We start from the raw sequence: 21,778 nt of genomic DNA, 5'->3' as shown, positions 1-21,778 counted from the left end.
CTGGTAAGTTGTTTTTCCTTCTCACAGCCCATTTCATTTCTTGTATGAATGCCACCGTAGTGTGGTGTGCAGAAAAAGTCACTACAAGAACCCATGACTTTGGCATGGAGTTCACTTGTGCTGGGCCTGTTATGACTGTCAGGCTGTTTATATTAATTGAAAAGTATAGTAGCAGGTATTAGAACAACTTAGGTAGAAAACAATTCTCAATCTTCGTTCTGCTGTTCAAATGAATGTGGAGCAATCTGTGTTCCTCCTTACGGAGTTCAGCCACTCTTCACGTACAGGGAGGCTGAAGTGATGGCAATGCAGAAAGGGGCCTGGTTAGAGGATGCCAAGCTTAGCATTCATTTTGCAGTCCAGATATCTTGTATTTCTGTCTCTCTCTGGGTGATCAGTTTGACTGCAGGTTTTCCTGAGAAGCCAGGATTAAGTGCATTAGTGCAAACTGCTTTGGAGTGATGCACAACAAGCCATAGCAATTGTAACCTGGGTGACAGCAGAGAGAAAGGCAGATGCCTTCAAGGTGAGGAGTGTCACCAAATGCCGGTGGCAGGGCTGTTGCCAAACCTCACATTTGAGGTCCTGTTAGCAGCAGTGAGACTGGACCTGCCTGGCCTCCCGTAAGGACCCATGCCAGCGGTAGAAACGTACAGGTTTGCTTGTGTTTACCACTCATTTTAGCAGGTGAATAGTGGCATGAGTGCGTGACAGCAGTGGCAGGTAATTTATGGGTACATTCTAAACTCCTTGTCTCACTCTTGTTAGGGAAGCCCAGCTCTGAGTCCCTCTGGGATGGCAGAGACCAAAATGCATAGGGTGGTGCCTGCCTTGTAGCTCATAGTGGTTCTTGGTGGCTTTGTTCAGCTGCACTGCAGTAAGATGCGCCACTTACTGGTATAAAGAAATATCCCATAGGGACATAACCCCTCCCTGCTCAAAAACCTAATTATGTCCTTTAACTTTTTTCTCTTACGATTCACTCTGCAAGTTAAACCACTGTATGATACAATTAAGTGCTCTAGTGCATCATTAGTATCAGCTCAGTATGCTGGTCAGCATCATCTTAAATCCATAGCTACTTTGTCCTTCTGTCACACCAGTACATGCCTACATGAAATACATAGACTGAAAGAAACTCATTCAGCAAGTCATGCTGGATTTTTTAAAAGTCTGTTCAAAAAACATGTCCTTGGCAGTAATTAGAGCAAGGGTGAGGAAGAAAAATGTTAAAGTGAAAGTGTTAAGCCTGTGAGATAAAGCACATGAATAATGTATTGCAAGGTAAGTCAACTAATCCATAGTTGTTGTCCATGACAAATGCAATATGATTGGAATTATTTTGACTTACAAGAAAGGTTAATTATCCCATGGTTCTTCAGTTCTTGGTCATACACTAATACAGTTTCAGCATGATTGCTGCTGGTTTTTGTCACTTAGTGTTTGGGGCCACCTCCAGGGAGAAAGATCAGGATTTAAATGTCCACTCAGGGTTTAAAGAGGACTTTGAGGCCAGGCCTCCCTCCTGTGCTGTGGTCTCCAGCTGGTGAGAAAGGTGATAAAAAAAGGATGGGTGATTGGATGTGTGTTTGAATGAATGCTTAGGATCCTGTGCTTGCCTGGGGTTTCTGTGCTGCGAGTATGTATTATTTTGTGCCTTGAGGATGCCTCCTGGAATCATTTCTCATAGTTTATAAGCTAGCTGACTGATTCTGGCATTGCAGACAGGCTTTGGTGTGAGTTGCGAGGCTTTATGTTCAAAACCCAAAGTGCCTGTGGACTCTCAGGTTCCTAAGCAAAAATCTCAGTGTTGAACTTTAAACACTTAGGTACCTCTGCTATTTTTAGACCAAGGCACTGTGGAGCTCTGCAGTGTTTTGTAAATACAACCCAAATTTGATAGCAAAATTCCCGCTCTTCTGTGTGCTGCATGCGAGTAGTGACACTGCCGCAGTCATCTGTTCAGTGTTGTTTGACTGGAAGCACCATTTGCTACTGGAAGTGCTTCCCTAGCTGCACAACCCCAGGAGCAGAAGTACATAATAACAAGTGTGGTGCTATGACTTAAAGTAGTAGTCAGCACAGCAGCAGAATCACCGTTTTGAATTCCAGTTCTTACAAATCAATTCAAGTCTGTTTTCAAAGATCCTGGTCAACATGGGTGAGGATCATCTTGTACATCTCTGTCTACTCCTGTATGACTTCAGCCATACGTAGTGTTGTATCTCTCCTTTCCCATCTTATGTGTTCTCAAAATGCCAGCCTAGCTTTATCCCTGCTTTAGTGGAGAAAGCCCCTGAAAAATCTCACAAGCCTGTGGTTAATCAACTTAAACCCTTTCCTACAGATTTCATTTAACATATACAAATGACAGATAAGATTAAAAACTCTACTTTTGATAGGAGCAAGTGGTTCTGGAGATCCCTCCAGTTCATGCTTGGTGAGTGATGTTAATCAGGTCAATGTAAGATCTGATTTAAAAAAAGGATCTTGTAAACTTGTGGAAGTTTACAGCAGTTGCCATGCACATCGGACCACACGTTTAGAGGGAGCAGTATTTTAACCACTTTTGTGTCCAGGAGAAGTATCAGACAATTGTAATCTGTCAGAGATGTTTCTTAGTAATGTTGGTGCTTTAGATTTTGAAGGTTTATACCCTTTATGCATTTCATTTAACTTAGTAAATATGATGGATGTTGTGTGTGATAGCCCTGAACTCAAGTCCTAAAGATGTATCTGTGCTAGCAGCCTCTGCACTGAGGTTAATATTTTTACATGGAATAAATCCAAACTATTAGTGTATAAAATACATCACTAATGTAATTTACTATAAAAGTGTTTTTCAGAAGTGCTTAAATACTCCACTAGGAGCCATACTGGTCATAGGTTGAAAAATCAGCATTGTCTTAGAGAGTGAGCCTTGCTTTTCCAGCCTTCTGAATCTGCCTTTTCTCTTCCTGCAGCTTGTGGATGTGACCTGGCTCAAGGAGGATTTTTCGTGAGACAGGGAGACTACATCTGTACTTTGGACTACCAGAGACTCTATGGCACACGGTGCTTCAGTTGTGATGAATTCATTGAGGGAGAAGTGGTCTCAGCACTGGGCAAAACCTATCACCCAGACTGTTTTGTGTGTGCTGTCTGCAGGTATGTTTTCTACATGAAGCTGTGTTTCAATTAGACTCATAGCCTATAGATGGAAAAAAAAAAAAAAAAAAAGAAAAAGTAGTTCTGTCCTCTACTATCCACTCCTTAAAAAGTAGCAGAATTAAAAAAATAGAAAAAAAGACAAGCAAATTCTGAGTGAACGACTAAACTATTTATTAAGTATCTAACAATTCAGGTAAGCTGAATTGCAATACAGTGAAAATACTCACTAGAATATGCTACAAATGTAATGTGTACTGAAGACAAGCTAAAGCTTTTCAAAATTAAGTTCCTGATACAATAGTATTTCATATTAAAAAAAAAAAAAAAGAGACGGTCCCTAACCTTCTGTATAGCTAAATAGTTGGATTAAAAGCTATTTCACTGTTTCTAATTGCCATTATCTAAAACTTCAGTAGAGAGACCCTCATTTGCTTCTGTAACTTTCCTTAGAAGGACACACACAAATTCATGTTGTCTTCATCAGAGCCAACTAATGGCCTGCTGACTAGCAGGATTCAATTAGTGTCTCCCAGGGGGGTTGTAACACTGACTTGTAGTGCAGAACAACAGAAGAATCCTGTCATCTGTTTGTAGTGAAAACACTGGGGCAGGTCCTCAATGGCTTTAAATCAGCACTGCTTCAACTACCCCAGTTTTTGCAAGCCAGATATAATTTATGTTTTTTATGGGAAATTGTGTCCTATCTAAACATCATCAGCATTTATTTCCTGGAGTGATATCTTTAGTAAAAATAAGGTGGATTGACTATAAATAGATGTGGTTTAAGAAGAAAAAGAACTTGTTTATTTGCTTAAAAAAATAATATTATTAAAAGGCAAAAAAATATAGCAGTTTGGTTTCAGGTACAGGATTGTAAAGCCCTCTACCTTGGCATTTTCTTTGGTGGGAAGAGTCAGGAGTACCATTTCTGTCCTTATTTCTTACAGACGGACAGAAACCTTAAATAATTGGCCAAAGCACACAGTCCAAGGCAGTCGGCTGGTCATGCAAACTGCATTTGATACTGCCTTTTATAGCCAGATTTTAATCTGACTTCTAGAGCAGTGTGAACTTGAGAGGTGGTGACTGCCTGACAGTGGGGCTGATCCTGCTCCCATGGAAATCCAGCAAGGCTCTTACCAGCTTCAGCAGGCAATCACTGGCAGGCTTTGCACCCATGACACGGGTCTCCAGGATGCTGCAGGATCATCAGGTGCTTTAAGTAAGCACTTCTATAACCAGTATTTCTATGGCTGCTGAAGTAAGATTTTTAAACTGTTTGTACATTGAATAGTAAACCATTGACAGTAGCAACTCGTTTTTTTTCTTTCTTTGAGAGAAGACAAGATTTGAATAGAAGCTGGTGGGAAGTGTACATTGCTTCATATGGTAAAATCAGTGGAAAATCTAATGTGCATACAGCTAGCTGGAGCAGTGGGAAAATGCCAGTACTGCAAGCCCAGTCATTTTCTGGAGCTCCTGATACTGCTACTTTTGAATGCCATGTGGCCCAGTGTCACAGAAAAGAGCTGTATTCCCTGGTGCCCTCTGCACTGCATTGATAAACTGCTGCCCTCCTCTCTGAAAAAGCTTGTGTGTCAGAAATCCAGCTCATCCTTGGGCATCCCTTGGGACTCAGATGCTATTGTCCAGGGCTGCCACAGGTCAAAGTGCAAAAAAAAATGAATTAGTATTCAGAGAAAAACTATTAAAAGTACAGTATACTATATTGTCCTATGTGATTGTTTTGCTCTGTCTTTCATTGACCAGGTGGTTCTTAAACAAAATCAAGTTTTAATTGCATGTTTGCTCTGCTGGCATAAGGATTGAGGGCTTAGTCCCATCTTCCAGTGCTGTTCATAGTCCAGTGAAACTTGTTTTCTGCTGTTGGGTTTTGGGATGATAATGCCTAGAACTAGGAATGAGTAGAAGAACAACAAAATAGATTGAAAAATGGTGCAGATTAACTGCTTAGTCTGAATTCCCAGGAAGTAAATGAGCAATCTTATTCTTGCAGCTTCATTAATTGGAAGGGGCTGTGTCCTCCGGGGCGCTGCCAAAGGCATTTCCTCCAAAAGGTTCATGTGTTTGTATAAGTCAAATAGGGAGAGGGAGAAAATTAAGGCTACCTGTAGCAATAGAAGCTGAGTTTTATTAAAATTGTGCACATAGTTCTTGTGTGGGTGTCGGGGACAAGACTGTGTGCCTTTATGCAGGGTGGGCAAGGGCAGGAAACTGAGTCTTTCAGAAAGACATGGGTAATCATCATACCTGTGATAGTGTTAATAAGTTATATAAATGTATTAAGCATATGTCAGATGTATGCTCCACGTAATGTTCAACTGTACATAGACTCTGTGATTTCAATGTTACTGATGGGCTGTGTGTGCATAGGGTATCAAAAATCTGGGGTTTGGTTTTATGGGTTAATATAAAAATTGCTTAAGTGTGTGGGGTTGTTTATTCACCGGGTTGGAGGAATGCTTATAATCGTTATCCCTTTAATTTCATTATTCTTTTAATTAAAAGTTGAAAAAATACAGCTTCTTGTGACACATACGTGATGAAGAGAGAACGGCAGTTTGACTCTTACCTGGGGGATAGATTCGCACATATGTTCTGAGTTAATAACTAAACAGGTTCATCTATGCATTACAGAATTTGGATATCTAAGTTCTATGTTTTGTCTGAACTTAGGAAATTGAAACAGTGTATTGACAGAACTTGAGTATGTGCCACATAGAAGTGGATAATGTAACTGCCTCTTGCCCCTGCACACATGTTCTTCAAGTGGTTTTGTGCCAAACCCAGATCTAAAACTTCTCTCAATCCACTTGTATTTCTCTTACCCTCAAGAAGGTAATTAACTGTGTCCAGGCAGTTTAATATAAAAATGCAGAAAACGGATTTTTTTTGTTTGTTTCAGCAAAGGACTTTATAGTTGTATGTGTAACAGTGCTATTTCTAGAAAGAACCTGAGAGCTTTTGTTTATGTATGCCATGAGAAATTAAGATAATACTGGAAATTAGATGTTGAAATTCAGTTAACTCTGAAATGTAGCAATTGTGTCAGACTTTTCAAATATCCTAAACCTTTTAAATTGCTTTTTTTAGTGCTGCTGAATTTTGAAAGAATTTGGTTCCCACTTAGGCAGCACTGAGTACTTCTTGAAGCATCTCACGAAGCAGCCTTCATCTGGATGTTAAGGCCAAAGTTTTGAAATCAGAATGAAATGAGGTTTTCTTGGCATTTTGATTCTAAACTAAATATATTTATCAATATATGGTGCTCCCTGAACAAAGGAGCCTTGCTGTGATGCTCTTCAGGTTTACATACGGAGTATACCCATACCCTAGAGTCATGTAAGATGGAAGGGATCTGTGGGGTTCCTGTGGTCCAGCTCCTGGCTCAAAGCGATTCCAGTTTGAGCAGGCTGCTGACAGCATTAATTTAAAATATTTCCAAGGATGGAGATCCCACAGATTCTCTGGACAGCCTGTTCCAGCATTTGAGCACGCTCATGGTAATGTTTTTTTTCCTTGTATTCAGTTGACATTTCCCATGTTCCAGTTTATGTCTGCTGCCTCTTGTCCTTTCACTCTGTACCTTTGAAAAGTCCATGGCTCCAATTTCATATACATGTCATCGAGTAGTTTTAGATGTCAGTAAGATCTCCCCTGAGCATTTTGAGACTGAACAAGTCCATCTCTTTTGTACCCTGACTGTGCGTCCTGTGGTCTGTCCAGTTCTGGACCTAACAACCACCACTGGTCTCCCTCCAGTAAACCTTGTCCAGAGGAACCCAAAATAGTACACACTGCTCCAGATGTGGTCTCTCAAACAATGAACAGAGGGGAAGATCACACCCCTGGACCTGCTGTCTACACTAATGCAGCCCAGGATGCAGTTGGCTGCCTCTGTCGCAGGGACGCCGCTGACTCATGTTCAACATGGTGTCCACCAGGACCGCTACATCTTTTTATGCTTTCCAGCTGATTGACCTCCAAGGTGCACTGGTGCACGGGGTTATTCCTCCCTGGGTGCAGGACTTGGCATTTGTCCTTACTGAAATTCATGTAATCATTAGATAGCAAGTAATGTCTACTTTGTATTATCAGGTTTAACACCCTGGGTCAAATTTGTTCCTATGGAGCAACCTTGAGGGATGTGATTGTACGAGGTACAAGTTAGAGCAGAATTTGATCCTGTAGGTCCTTAGGTTGCAGTCTGATATTACAACTGACCCAGTGTAACTGCATTCTGCTACTGAAATGAATAGCTTTGCGCTCCCCACAACCCTGACCATATGCTTCTGTTAATTTTCTTGTATGAAATTTAGTTGACTGTTCAGCCACAGTCAGGTCAGCAACAGAAGGCGATCCATCTGCTCTGAAAAAAATGGAATATTTTCTTTTGGCCCAGAAAGCTTGAATGTCTTGCCCACAGCTGCACAGGTTGAGGCATGGTGCAGAGAGGGACAAGAACAGGACCAGACCTTTTAGTGTCAACACACAGTTCCCCTGGTTTAGGCTGATAATGGCTTGATGTTTTACAATATAATTTTGTTGGTGAGCTCCAGTCATTTCTGGGTTTACAAATATTCTAGGCAGATGGATAAAACAAAATTCATTGGGAAATGAATCACAGAAGTATTAAAATCCTACAAGTCATTTCAGAGAGTTGCTTTAAAGATGCTCTTAATTCTCATTTTAAAAATAGATTATCCAACTGTGAAAATCACGCTGAATATTTTTAAAAGGATTAGCAGTTAATTAAAACCCATACCTAGCAATGTTCAGTGGGTGACTGGTGGTGAGATGTCATTGTATTCAAAGGCAGATATGCTGCTTTTAGCCTACAATGCTATATATAGTCCTGCTCACAAGTTAAAGATCTCAGAAACTGAAACCTTGTTAGCTGACTGTTACCACCTTCTGTTGTGCCTTCACTTGTACTGGCAGCGTTGAAATCCTTCAGCATGGCTGCTTGTGAAAAGGAGAGGTCAGATGTTACAGAAATACTGGCAAATGTGCTGTGTACAAATTCTGGATTCCCAGTGAATAAGATAGTGAAGCAAACTCCGAGACCTGATTGTCTCCAGCGAGGGAAGGAAATGTCTGCCTATGCCTTTGGGTGAACCGCTTCCAAGGAGGATTTCCCTGTTTTTTTAGAGCAAGGTATCTTGCGGATGTGGAAAACTTAACAGAGAATTGAACTTGTTGCCCTCTCCCCTCCAAATGGAAGGGCCTGAAATTAATTACTAAGCTCTTAACAAATAAACCAAGTAAGATATGTTTACGGGCTCATGTGGCCCTTCCCTCTGAGGCTCAATGGCATGGTGTGGTGCCTATGAGCTTTGGTATGTTTTGTGGCTGTCATCTACCCAGCTCTGTCTTTGTGCCATAGGAGATCAATTATCCTATTCTTCTGTTCGAGTATCAACTTATTTTCTTTCATATTGGCTAATTGCCTAGTGTAGATGAGCAAATTCAAAGTGATCAGTCCCTCCTTCTACTTCACTTGATGCTCCGTGCATCTGTTTGAGATGGGCTTCTGTATTCGGCTGGAAGTTCAGCTGGATTTTTGTTATTTTGCTATCAAGTCAAAAAAATACATTAACCATCCCTCTGGCTATTCCTGCTTATATACTAGATACAAGAATGTTCTGTAGTTGAGGTCATTCTTCAGAGCAGTGTATCTGTCATTCATGGCTTCTAGTACATCATCATCTCCAGGATTATGAACAGCTCAAAGACTGCCATTTTACCGAGACACCTCATGAGAGTGCAGCTGGGTCGTTAGTCAAGTCCCAGTCTTGGTCTCAAGAAAGACTATGGCAAAACATCTCTGATGGTAATATCCTGCCAGGGCATGCAACCATGCTTAACAGCGAACGATGTCAGGGTATTGTATGGCTGTGTAGTTGTGTGGTTGTATCTGTGGAGCAGGTTACCATTTTTGGGGGGGTTTAATTTGGAGCAGATTACCGGTGGTCATAATAAGTCTATCAGTGTAAATGAAGATGAGATGTCTTCTTAAAAACACATAGGAGATCAACTACAAGTTCTTATCTCAGTTCTGGAACAGGTGAAATTCCTTGGCTTGTACTGTTCCAGGTCAATCAATAGTGCTAAGTTCTAGACTTGATTTTGTAAGATTTTGTTAAAATGAAAACAGGATTAAATGGTTTCTTTCACATTGGCACTAGAAAACTAGGACAGTGTTTAAAGTATGTCACCCCATTTTTGAGACAGTTTTTGGTAATTAGCCATACATATTAATTATCTATATAGATGTGTATCACATCACATTTACTAAGTTGTATTCAAATGTACATTTGAATAAACTTCTGGGCTGGACAAGATGACCTCCAGAGGTCCTTTCCAACCTCACCTGTTCTGTGATGTTCATGAAACTCTTTATTCCATACATTAAAAGGCTTCATGACTTCGAGCAGTGTAAAAATCTGTTGTAAATAACAGTTACAACCTAAAAAGAACATTTTTGGGGTTTTTGATATGTAACACAGGAGATTGCTGCAAGATGGGACAGACCTGCCGCTCACTGGAGCGTGGCTCCATCATGTCCTCTCTGTTATACCAGACAGTGTTGTCGTCTTCTGATCAGTTTATTGAGTAAAACTCATGGTAGAAAATCCTGTTTGAACAGATGGAAATTTAGGACTCCTGGATCTGTACTAACATGGTGTTGGGCCTGTTCGTACCAGAATCACACATGGAGCATTTACTTGTGTCAAAGAGCAAGACAATTTTAAAGGCTATTTGCCTAAAATATTTTTCCTTATCTTAACTTTAGGTAAGTAAGAGGGTAGCCGGCAAGTATTTGGAGTATAAAGTCATTAGTGAAGGGAAAAAAGGAAAGGTGAAAAGCAGAATTCATTATTGGATATTCAAAGATCCTAAAATATTTGAAGTCTCTGTTGTCCTCATGATTTTTAAAGTATTGCCTATGATCCAAAATGGATTGAACACTTATAGCTGGTTTAAAATAGATTTTAGTAGCATTATTTAGAAACAAGGGACAGCGTTGCTTTTGTTCTCATTTTAAGTAATTAAAGTTTTCTTTTAAATGCAACACCTGTAGACTAAGCCACTCGGGTGGCTTAGGGAAGAAAATAACGTTTGTGCTTAGCCAGAGGTATCTGTGCAGCTTTTGTAGTGAAGACAACCTCTAAACCTGGTATGAATCTGATAGTGTTTGTGGGGGCATGTCATGCAGAGTTTTGATGAAATGTTAATGAGATTATTTAATCACATGGAAATCACCACGAGGCAGAAGGCCTGTGTTACGTTTCTGCCCCACTTAGCCATATTTTGATAGCTTACTTGGGATTTAGGTGGACATGAGCTTTAGGTGGAGTGAAATGTGTTTCTACATCCTCATCATCCTTTGCTGAATTATGAAGTGATTTGCCCTTCTGCTCAGCCTAGAGAAAAAAACCAACATCAGCAGTTTCTGTGCCCAGACAAGAAAGTTCACTGCACAAAGTTTGTTGTTTTAAGGACATTGATAAAAAGGAAGGATTTAATTAAGTGTAAGGAGAGCTGTTGAGTAGAACAAACAAGTAATGTAGACGCTTTGAGTTTTATAACTGGGATAGATTTTCTCATATGAGACTTCACCAGCTCTTCCTTTCTGAGCATGTAAATTAAGAGGAGAACTTTGATACGATCAAAGTTGGGAGGACAAGTGCTGTTTTTTTAATGTGTAAAAGTCATCATACATGCAGCATTTTCAGAACATAAAAGCAGCTGCATTTGCCTGTAACTTATCCCTCTAATGTGACTTTTATTTTCATTCTGTAACTGATCCTGTTCATGATCAACCCTTGCTAATACTACATTTCTTAAATACACAAGGATCTGGACTTGAGTGCTCAGTGTGGTTTTGTATCTTGAGATTATTTTTTTTTTCCTAAGTAGCTGTAACATCTGCTTTTGCAATTGTCTGTTTGATATGTCCCTTTGATACTTTAGCCTCCAAGTAGCTGAAAAATCATGAATGAGAAGTGGGCAAGCAAAGAAAAAGAAACCAGAGTAATGATCAGTTCCTTTATGGAAAGATACTCCATTTTGATAAAGGTGTGAGACTGTAACCTGTTCACTTTTATTTCCTCTGTTGTAGGCTGCCTTTCCCTGCAGGCGACCGGGTGACTTTCAATGGGAAGGAGTGCATCTGCCAGAAATGTTCCCTGCCCCCTTCCAGCAGCACCAGCTCTTTCCCTGTACAGAACCTGCGAAGTAAGTAGGGGTTTCTGCCCTTTGCTGTGGTACTTCTTAGTCTGTGCGAGTTTAAAGAGCAAAATTTTACAGCAGTACTTGTAACCGGTACTTCTACCACTATGCTGCATAGAAGGTGTTGAGAAATACAATCTAGTCATGTGAAAAAGTATGTGGTAGTTCTCTGAGAAAGTCTGATACTAAGAAACACAAATGGTGCCATTATCGGGTTAACAATACGAAGAAACTCTCAAAACATTTGACTAATACTGGAGTAAATTGAAATATTTGGAGAAATGTGTGATATAGATGTTAATATTTTTGAGGACATAGTCCAATTCCAGCTAAAATAAAATCCAACGTGAAATTTAATATTTTGTGAGTGTTCCAGTATTGCTTCAGAAAATATCAGTAACATGACTGTGTGGCGAAATACTACACAGGAAGGGTTAATGTTTGCAATGTGACCAGGGGGTTATTTGCCTTGACCTCAGTACCATAGTGTACAAACATAGATACAAACACTGCAGAGAAGAAATGTGGTCTTTTCATACCGCCTTTTTTGTAGCGGGTCATAGAGTGGCATTGCGGCTCTGAATTCTGTTCCTCGGCTGGTTTGTTCCCAAGGAGCTGCCATGCTTTGAGAGTCAACCACTATCTTTATGTAATTACACAGCCACAGCAATTCAGTTAAACAGCAAAGACGGAAATACTTGTAGTGACTACCACACTGTCGCATTGCATCGGGCTGGATTCAGCATGGCTGAGGAAGGGCCCCATAGACTGCTTGTCTTTGTATATAAGGAATCCAGCCCACTTCAGGGAGAAATCTCTCCTTTTTTTGGTGTTTTCTCCCCCCAGCCCTCCCTCTAGAGAAGTTTTCACCATCTGCTTTCTCCAGTTTGTCAGCAAAAGCTGCTGTGGGAATGTAGTGAGAGAAGCTATGCTGGTTCCTCTCTTCCCAAAAGAGAATGGCATTGGGAAGGGGACGGCCCTTTCTCTTAGGTGCATCTTCTCATCATGAAGATGATCCATCTCTCCATTTCAGAGATGGATCATCTTCAGCCATCTTGGCTGGCTGCATTTGCAGATCCATATTTTAATGGCCTATCATCCTATCATCTCTTTGTCCCCTGTCATATGGGAAAAGTGCCTTTGCTTTTAATGGACATTATTTGCCTCATAGAGTACGGACAGAACTTCATTTGATTACCTGTGATTACATAATCCTTTTATGTATTTACATCCCCTTTCTCTGTACACACCAACACACCATGGAGAGTTTTTCTTGTATTGCATTTCCCCAGAACTTTCAGGTCACTGTGCCAAGTCTCCGCAGTGCACAGGTACCTGCAAACCTCAGCAAACCACTTGTCTCAAAGGGAAACAGTACTGGAAGCATATCTTTGTGGCAAAACCTGAGCTTGGAAAACAGAAGTTTAGCTTTTCTCCGAAAAAAAGTCTCAAACGTATTTAAACCTCAAACACAGGTCTGCTTTAAATTGATGAAGTCTGTAGGTTTCAGTGGAGTTGGTCACGAGTCTGGGTTCAAACGTGGGTGATATCTGCCACACTGTAGACTTCTAAAGGAATTTGATCTCACCTTCACCTGAGACTATAGCCAGCTCTGCTTTTCAAACTATGTCGTGATGGGGTTGAGCTGATAGACAAAATGGCTTCTCAAAGGGCAAACTCAAGTCCATACCTGGCCTGCAAGTAAATTGTGCCATGATGTTGCAAGGATCCCAGACAAACATACCTGTGTAGACTATAGTCTCTTACCTCTTCCTTACTCCATTTCCCCATGGCTTGCAGTCCAGCTGCAGGCCAGCATCTTCTGATTACATAGTGATGTGCAGCACCCAGCTGGCCCAGAGCTGTGGAGGTCATGGAACTCAGGAAATTGGATAGCAATGGTATAATCCCTCCTTGGTGTGGGAAATAGAGCTTTGATGGGTCAATGGCAAGCGCTGCAGCCACAAATACGTGGAAGTGCGTGCATGTATACATAGTGGGATATGTAAGAGCCTGACCAATGCCAATTCAGAGAAAATTAATGAAATATCTAAAAAGGTAATAAAGAATTTGGGAAACATTCAGATTAATACGTACTTTGTGAAAGAGCAATATGTAATTGCAGCTGCTTTCTAAGCATCTCATCCTCAGGCTAGAACCAGTGTTTCAGGAATGAACAAGCAGAGACATCTTGGTTGAACTGGAAAATTGAAAATCCAGGCTGGCTGGCTGTAGCTATGCTACATATTACACAAAGCAATACATGGAGTGTCTCCTTGTTTTAGCAACAGTCTTCTTAGAGAAGACCTTAATGTTTTAAATGAACAATTCTTTTTATTAGAGAACAGTAGTGCACAAAAATATGTGACTCCAAGTGAGCTGAGTCAAGGACCAAGTAATACATAATAATAACCTGCTGTTATGCTGGTTATGCTCCTGGCTCAGAACTGCCTGATACGTACTATGTGTGTTGTTTGTTGGCCCATTTATCTCTGACTTGAGCTCAAGAATGCTTTCAAGAGATCTCATGGGACTCACTGAGCTCCCAACACCGCTGTCCCCTCTGAGCCAGTTCTATTTTCATACTCCAGCTTCAGTTCTGATCTCCTTTATGTATTACATTTGGAAGAAAGGAAGAATGTCAAATATTTGCTCTTTGCCTGAGTCCTTGATTTTTTTATTATTATATAAATACCTCTACCTACTCGTTTTATTTCATTTATAAAATACTAGCTTTGAAAACCTCTTGTGGCAGTGTTGATGTGGAAAGAGAGCACTCAGGGAAGAATTTCAACATGTAGCAGCAAATTGATGGGTTCTGCAGAGTTATTGGTTGAAATCAGGTGAGTCACCAAAGGATGCTGCATCCAAGACAGGAAGACAAGGACGTCACATCAGTAGGCACTGTTGGCATAGCAACCACAATGTTTGTTTTTAATTATCTGGAATTTAGCAGCGAAAACAGCAGTTGGGAACAGAAAAGTAGCTCGCCAAATGCTGCATTTCTGCCCACCCAAGCTTAAACCAGATGAAAGGTGAATGACATCTGAGCAGAAAGTGTTGTATTGAGTTTGCAAAAGAAACCCTCAACCAGTGAGATTAAATTAGATTACCAGATGAACCCCTGGTGCAGAGGAGATCACAAATTTCTGATTGCAGTTGAAGAATAGATACTGCAGAATACTGCAACATTTCTTCTCTTGTGGGACTAAATCCAGGCACACACACAAATGTTCTTTTTTGTTAGCAAAACTCAAATGTTCTGATCTGTGGTGCACGTGCTTTCGTGCTGGGCTTGTTTCCACATATTGGTGCTTTACTGGCGACATTAGAGAGACATATTATTACTCCCTTAATCCATTCCAAATCCACTAAAGGAAAATAAGAACTGTTCTTTATTGTTGTGTGCTCAGAAATGAGGCATTTAAAATTGCACTAACAGAGTGTCTCATTAGGGTCATGTAACCAACTAAATAGTCTTAAATCAGAGTTTTTAAGAGAACTGTTTAACTGTTTTAATGAGATCCTGTGTTTGGAGTTCTTAATAACTAGATGTATCTTTTTTATGGTTTTGTGTATCTTTCTCTTCCATGCAAGACATCAGTTTTTTTTTTTTTCTCTTCTGACATCTTTAAATGACTCTTCAAGTGCCTTTCAGAGTTTGTCTTTTCCTAGCAGATTGTTGGTATACATGAAGAATTCCTAAAAAAAAATATATATGATTTCACGTAAGATGGAAGATCTAATGATATTAGATTAGAAGGGTTACTGAGAGATTGATACTAGAATCAGTTTATTACTGATACTTATACCTATTTTTCCACATATTCTGACTATTTTAACTTTTTGTAAGAAAATTATACATAGGCATGGATCTACAGTGAAGAATGAAAGAGAGCCGGACCTTGTAGGGTATGAGAGGATTCATTTAGGACACAGAGAGCCACATTCAAATCCCTTGTCTATGTAGCATCTCTAAACAAGGTACTTGCTGGTGGACTGTTGGTGTGGAAATGAGACTAGATCTGGCTTTTACTAGCATAGTCAAAAGCATCCGTGATTAAAAAAAAAACATATAATCAAAAAGCAACCAAATCCCCTCAAAAGTCTTGTCCTTAATTATTTTTTCTGGGGAGTGTAGCTAGTTCACGTATAGCCTATTTAACCAACATAGCCTAGCCTATGTTACCTAGTTATGACATGTTTTGCGTTTAATTTTTGTTACCACTTTTTGGATCTTCATATATGTGAATTTCTATAAATAATAAATATGTAGCCTGAATTTCTATAAATAATAAATATGTAGCCAGCCATCACTTTCACATACTGCAGTGTCACTACTACTCAGGAATTAGTAATGCCTCTTAAGTAGTGGTGTATTTTTCCTGTTACAGAATTTCATGTCAAAATTTGAGCTTAGTTTTTTTCATAGTTGCAAAAAGAATTTTGGAATAATAAGGAAAGCTTTCAGACCCAGAAACAACATCTAATATGAAGAATCAGTTACTTGCTTTCATCTCATGACTTTTAGGACTTTTTAATCAGTTTTATTGGCCCAATTTGCAATTCTTGAAAGCTTAATCAGCAAAACTTTGTATCTTCTAACCAAAGTGTAAATTAATAAAGATAAAACCTAGAGGCACTAGGAGACCTAAGTTACTAGTTTTTTTTCTTTGAATGATTCTTACCTTCCAGCAATGTTAGGGCAATATTAGGGCAGCACCACCTGTCATCCTGCAGTGAGCAGCCAGCAGTGAGCTGTTAGTAGGACACAGGTGAATCCTTGTACTGCAGTAACCAGTATTGTTGTGTGACCATCTAAAGCGTGTGATTCACTCGTATTGGATTTTTCTCTTGCAGATTGTGGGGGCTGTGGTTCAGAAATAAAAAATGGGCAGTCATTGGTTGCCTTGGACAAACACTGGCACTTGGGCTGTTTTAAGTGCGATACATGCGGCAAGCTACTGAATGCAGAGTACATCAGCAAGTAAGTTGAGGAGCATTTTCACTTGTTTTCAGCATTCTTTTAATACAAAGTAATTCCTTTAGCATTGCATATCCATTAGCTTTTGTTTATGTATAGTTGGGGGATACATAAAAGATTAGAGATTATTATCTAAATTATCGCCTAAATTGTATTAAAAGATTTAAAGCAGAAAAAAATCAAATTAACAAAAGTAGAAGTTGAATTTTTCCGTTTAGCTGGAGTGGGACTTGACAAATCAGCTATGCTATAGAAACGCAATGGTGGAATATGCTTCAAAGCCCCGTAGACACGCCCTGAGTTGTCTGTGTTTGATTTTTCTGTATGTGATGCTGTAATGTGAACAAGCAGATGTTATCCTTTCCATGTGCTTCACATAAGCAAAAATGTTCTGAAGAAGTTCATTAAGGGGGTACATACCATGCTTTTGCACTGATCCAGACCCTCATGCTCTCAGATTTGGACTGAATGTGATGACAGCAATAAGAGACAGCACAAAGCACACACACAGACCAAGTCCCATGTCAACACTCATATCAGTTGGGTGAGATACAGGGCTTTCACCAGCCAAGGCACCTGGGAGTAATTTCTGCTTCAGAGAAGTGTGTTGATATGATGAAATTTTCCTAAACAGCTAAGTAACTCAATCATCAGTGCCCAGAGATGATGGAGTTTCAGAGCTGGTGTCCCACTGACTTTCAGCAATTCTCTGAATTTAGATTAACACAAGTATAACATTTAATTTCACAGCTTGCACTGCAGAAACAATATTTAATAAAAGGGTGTTCTTAAGTAAGGTTTTGCATTATCTCAGATGTTGTGCTACTCTGCTACATGTTTGGTACAGTGCATTTTTTCCTTGTTATTTAATAATGAAATACCCATAAATTGTAAAGATATAGCTGTTGTGAAATCCTCTCTTTAAAAAAGCTAAATGCCAAACAAAATAACTCAAGAGAAGAAACATCCTGGCTTCAATTAATTAAATTAATTGTTGTGATAACTTACAGGTTCGTTTCTGAGCAATCCAACTTGTATGCTATAAAATTAATTTTTGTGTTTCTGCAGGGAAATGTCCAATAAAATCATGCCCCTGCTAATAAATCTGTCTGTTCATAGGCTGTTTTAGCATAGCACATTAAACATTTAACTGTGTTTAACTTGCACTTTGAAACAGAAGTAGTCTCTCCAGCTTCTTCTAGAGCAATTTATTTTTGTTCATCGGTTTAATGGTCTAAGTGTAAAACTCCATAAAATTGTGATCTGCATGTAAAACAAATAGGTTCATTTCAGAGCAATGGCCCAAGTGTACTGGTTGTGACCAGTAAAGCTGAGACTCCTGGTTTTATCCTTCATATTTTTAAATTGTACCTTATCTTAAATCACTTGTGGTGGTGAAATAACTGTTCACGTCATGCAGGAACATACTGCGAGATCTCTTTTGCTGCTGGGGCTGAGGTCTCACAGTCATTACTGACTTCTGTGGAGCAGGTTCCCAAGACTGTCTGTAAGCAAGTCCAGTCCACAATGTCAGTAGATTTAAATGTTAATCAAAACTTGGTTTACAGTCAAGATACTCATTTGAGAAATTACTCTGTGCAGTTTAAGCTAAAAGATCAGATTATATATATATATATATATATATATATATATATATTTGATTATACATACATTAGATTAATTAGATTATAAGTAAAGAGGAGGGAAAGAATAATATGTAGGAATAACTGTTTTTTTTTAAAAAGAGGGAAATGTGGAAGAAGTTAATGAGTAACACTGTCAAAACAAATGGTGTGTGTGAGTGTCTCAGAAACCAGGTGTTGCAACAAGGGGAGAGGCGATGGCTGAATTCGGTGACAAAGCAGGAAAGTGGGATTGTGGTAGACTCGGAAGGGCCAGAATAGTTCATTAACTATTCAGTTCTTTACAAAATTAATAAATACAGGTATTTGGGAGGTGGGAAAGCCTGTAAATGCTTTATGAAGTGTTGAAGCATTAAGAAATTCTAGCTGTATAATCTCCCATTAAACCTGTAAGCCTATGTAAAGTATCTGTATGGCCTGTTGTTTTTCCCTAGGGATGGCATTCCATACTGTGAAACAGACTATCATGCAAAGTTTGGTATCAGATGTGACAATTGTGAAAAGTATATCACAGGAAGAGTGCTAGAGGTAAGGAGAACTTGTCATTCAAACATCTCAAGGTATACAAAGAGACTTGCTCTTTTGGGTACAGTCGTATGCTCACAAATGAGTGTTAATGCAACAGTTTGATGTTACTTTTATGAAATACTAGGAACTTTATAATTCTTTTTTTTTTTTCTTCTGTTAATGACTTGATAATACACACACTCCCTAAAAAATTGTATTAATACTTAGCAAAATGTCTTTGTGATTTCTGCTTTTTGATTCTGTGTTATGTTCCCCAGAGTTAGGATGAAGCTGTTGAAAAAGTAAAGTGAATCATTTGAAATGTATTTTTGCACCCAGAAATGGGCTATGTTGCAGGGATATTTTTTTTTTTTTTAGTTTGTTCTAAAAAGCAAGGGGGTTGTTTAGTGTAGGTGCATGTTTATGCTTTATGAAAAAGAGTTTTCCACATAACTGAGCCAGGGTTGGAAATTAATATATTTCCTTTGATCTGAATGGAATTTATCCTTGGATCTATGTGTATTGTTACCTTATCGATGACATCTATTAGTCACTTTTTTCTTTCTGCCTTTTCCCTGTATTTTGTGAAGCCTTAGCAGTACTGCAGTTAGGAAGAGGTTCCCCAGGTTGCTCAGTTCACTTCTTTCTCTTCATCAGTTAAAAAAGCCAGGAGAAGTCCCAAAGGACTTGCACCAGACAAAGATCTGCTAGGGGTTGTACAAAGACTTACCTGTCCAAATGGTGGACAATTATAGCTAGGTAAGAACTGAGAAGCAAGTGGAAAGAAACTTGGGTCCATACTAGATGACATGATATGGTGTTAAGGTTAGGCATGGGATGCTTTTCTGTTATCAGATGTTTTTACAGACATCTCAGAAAACAGACTTCTAATGAGGGATTTGAAAGAGCATAAAGACAGCTTTCTCACTTCTATAGGCGGCTCTCAAGTGGGAGAGGCAAAACAGAAGAAAACATTAAAAACTTTTCAGAAATGTAGGAGGGACAAGTGGAAGCTGTTACATGTTTTCAGAGATGTCAGCCTTTGAGACTGAATGAAAGGTAGTAAGAGCATGTGGGCTTTGAAGGTGAAACTAACTTAGGTTTGATGTGATTAAGAAAGAGGTGAATGCAGAGAGGAGTGCCATGGTCAAAAATATAGCAAATTTTGGGTGCACTTACTCATAGCAGGTTACAGGGATTGATTGATACATGGGGGAAGAACAGCCTCCAGTTTCTGTACTGGCTGTTGGCTTCACAATATTGTGGTTTTCTGTTCTGGTTCTTGCCTTGAAATATCTGTACAAAAATACTCTTTTTATTTGGTAGTATTTTACTCACGGTATGGTTAAATGATAGCATGTGGTGTGATGTGATTAAGAACTGGGTCCTTAATATCTCTATGGATGATGAAAAGGAAAAAAAAATAGCATAGTAACAGTACTGAGTTGGATTTGTGGGACCTGAGGGCACAAAAGGCTGTATCTGTTTCTTCTAACTGCTTTAGTGAAAGCGTACTGAACTAAAAAAGGAGGAGAGTTCCTTGTTTTTATTATAGGTGGACCAATAGCAAACTTGAGAAAAGTTAATTCTTTAAAGCTGTTGTAGGAATTTTACGTACGTCGTTGTAGTTCTAGATGACATTTTTGGTTAGTGTATGTGTGCTACCCTCCTCTCCCCCAGTGTTGCTCTGCTGACAGTGCTGTAGCACTCATTTGTCTCTTAATTTGGTACTTATGCAGGCTGGGAGTGACTTTGATGTCTGTGGCATTTAACTGTGGAAAAAATACTGATGCAAGATTCTGAATCCTTTTAAAAAAAAAAATGAGGAGAAAGGATTTTTTGCAATCTGTAAAAGTCCAGCAATTTCAGATAGTGTAAAACAGAAAAGATAGGACTAAGTTTGAAGCAGGCAATGAATTTGAACAGGTGCAATGGTATTTCATGTCTGGAAGCTTGTTACAACAACCTGGAAACTTACAATCTATAACCTTCTTTCCATAAGATTGTATAAAACAATTCTTTGTTTTGTGTGCAACAAAACTGATGAAGCTTGAATATGTGTGCATGTCCAGTGTCCTAGCATCCTGCTGCCATGCTAAGTCTTGTTCCTCATGAAGTCTCCCCAAACACCGGCTCCCATCCCCTCTGTTTAACCATTGAGTGTCTCAAAAGCTTTCTTTACATTTCCACTGCCTGTTTGCATGGTCAAGAGGTGACGCACAGCATGAGGCTCCTTCCATGGTTATCAGCCTGTGGTTTCTGTGAGCCTTTGGACCTCTGGAAGGGATCAGTTTAAATAGCTGTTGAGTTCCAGTGCTGACTGTGGAGAGCAGTCAGATGAGGAGGCAGCAGGCACACCTCGTTCCATTAGGAAGCTAGACTCAAAGTCATGACCTAAGCAGACAGATCTGAAAGAACGCAGAGACTGTATCTGTAGCTAACGTAGCTAAGTAATTTGTTGTTTGTCTGCAGCAAAAGGACTCGTTTGAAAGACTTGGAATTGGGGCTGATCTTTTCCATCTGTCTGGTATAGGACTTGGGGTGTGTTTGTCATGGGCCAGCTTGTTGATATGTTTGTATATCTCCTGACAAGTGCAACAGGTAAAAAAAAAAAAAAAAAAAAAAAAAAAAAAAAAAAGGGTGGGTTTTGTTTTAGGATATATTTTTTTTGTGCAATTGTCTAGAATCCTGAAACATTTTTCAAAACTTCTGTATTTCTTTTTACCATCTTGGATATAATCTAGAGATACACAGAAATGATAGGAAAAATTGCTGTTACAGTGGGGAAAGTCTCGACAGCAATACTTACTAGGCAGAGGAATAATCTCCCAAGGGAGCTGCTGGAAGCTATCACTTAGATAGTATTAAAACAAGATTGGACAAGGCACTGGAAAATCTACGTTAGGGAACAGGCCTGCAATGACAAAGGGAGGGACTATATGACCTAATAGGATTTTTTCCATCTCTGATTTCTGTGATAATGTCAGGAGGACAGCTGCTTCTACAATTACTCCCTGCCCAGATTTTATAATATTGTCTCCCTTTCCAACACTTGTTTGTTTAAAGTGTTTATTCAGCAGAGGAGGAAGGGAGAGTCAACTGGTGTGACTTACTGATAACTTACAAAAATATGGCTGTTTTTGTAAGTTGCCAGCCAAATACAATGATGATTTAGTTACTTAAATTCTTCCTTCAGCCCATTTTCTGAGGGCCAAATTCATTCCATGTAGTAAATGGG

General features: G+C 39.4%; 1 protein-coding gene and 1 long non-coding RNA gene across 10 annotated transcripts in view; one reads left to right on the top strand and one right to left on the bottom strand.

The window, feature by feature from the left end:
• The window catches only part of ABLIM2 (actin binding LIM protein family member 2), a 144,836-nt gene that overhangs the window by 53,174 nt on the left and 69,884 nt on the right, over positions 1 to 21,778 (top strand). For all 9 annotated transcript variants that reach the window (XM_056351376.1, XM_056351359.1, XM_056351342.1 and 6 more), the window contains exons 3-6: positions 2,964 to 3,147; positions 11,297 to 11,412; positions 16,267 to 16,393; positions 18,468 to 18,561. In XM_056351376.1, coding sequence (XP_056207351.1) covers positions 2,964 to 3,147; positions 11,297 to 11,412; positions 16,267 to 16,393; positions 18,468 to 18,561 — 521 coding nt within the window. The remainder of the gene's footprint in view (positions 1 to 2,963; positions 3,148 to 11,296; positions 11,413 to 16,266; positions 16,394 to 18,467; positions 18,562 to 21,778) is intronic.
• On the bottom strand, positions 13,719 to 18,128 carry LOC130154828 (uncharacterized). The gene is made up of 2 exons (XR_008823866.1): positions 16,811 to 18,128; positions 13,719 to 14,348 (listed from the first exon to the last, which is right to left on the bottom strand). It is a non-coding gene; the product is annotated as an uncharacterized LOC130154828 (long non-coding RNA).

This window comes from Falco biarmicus, chromosome 1, assembly GCF_023638135.1.
Source record: "Falco biarmicus isolate bFalBia1 chromosome 1, bFalBia1.pri, whole genome shotgun sequence".
NCBI lineage: Eukaryota > Metazoa > Chordata > Aves > Falconiformes > Falconidae > Falco > Falco biarmicus.
The sequence above is the reverse complement of the archived record's forward strand: the minus strand, read 5'-3'. Positions and strand labels throughout refer to the sequence as shown.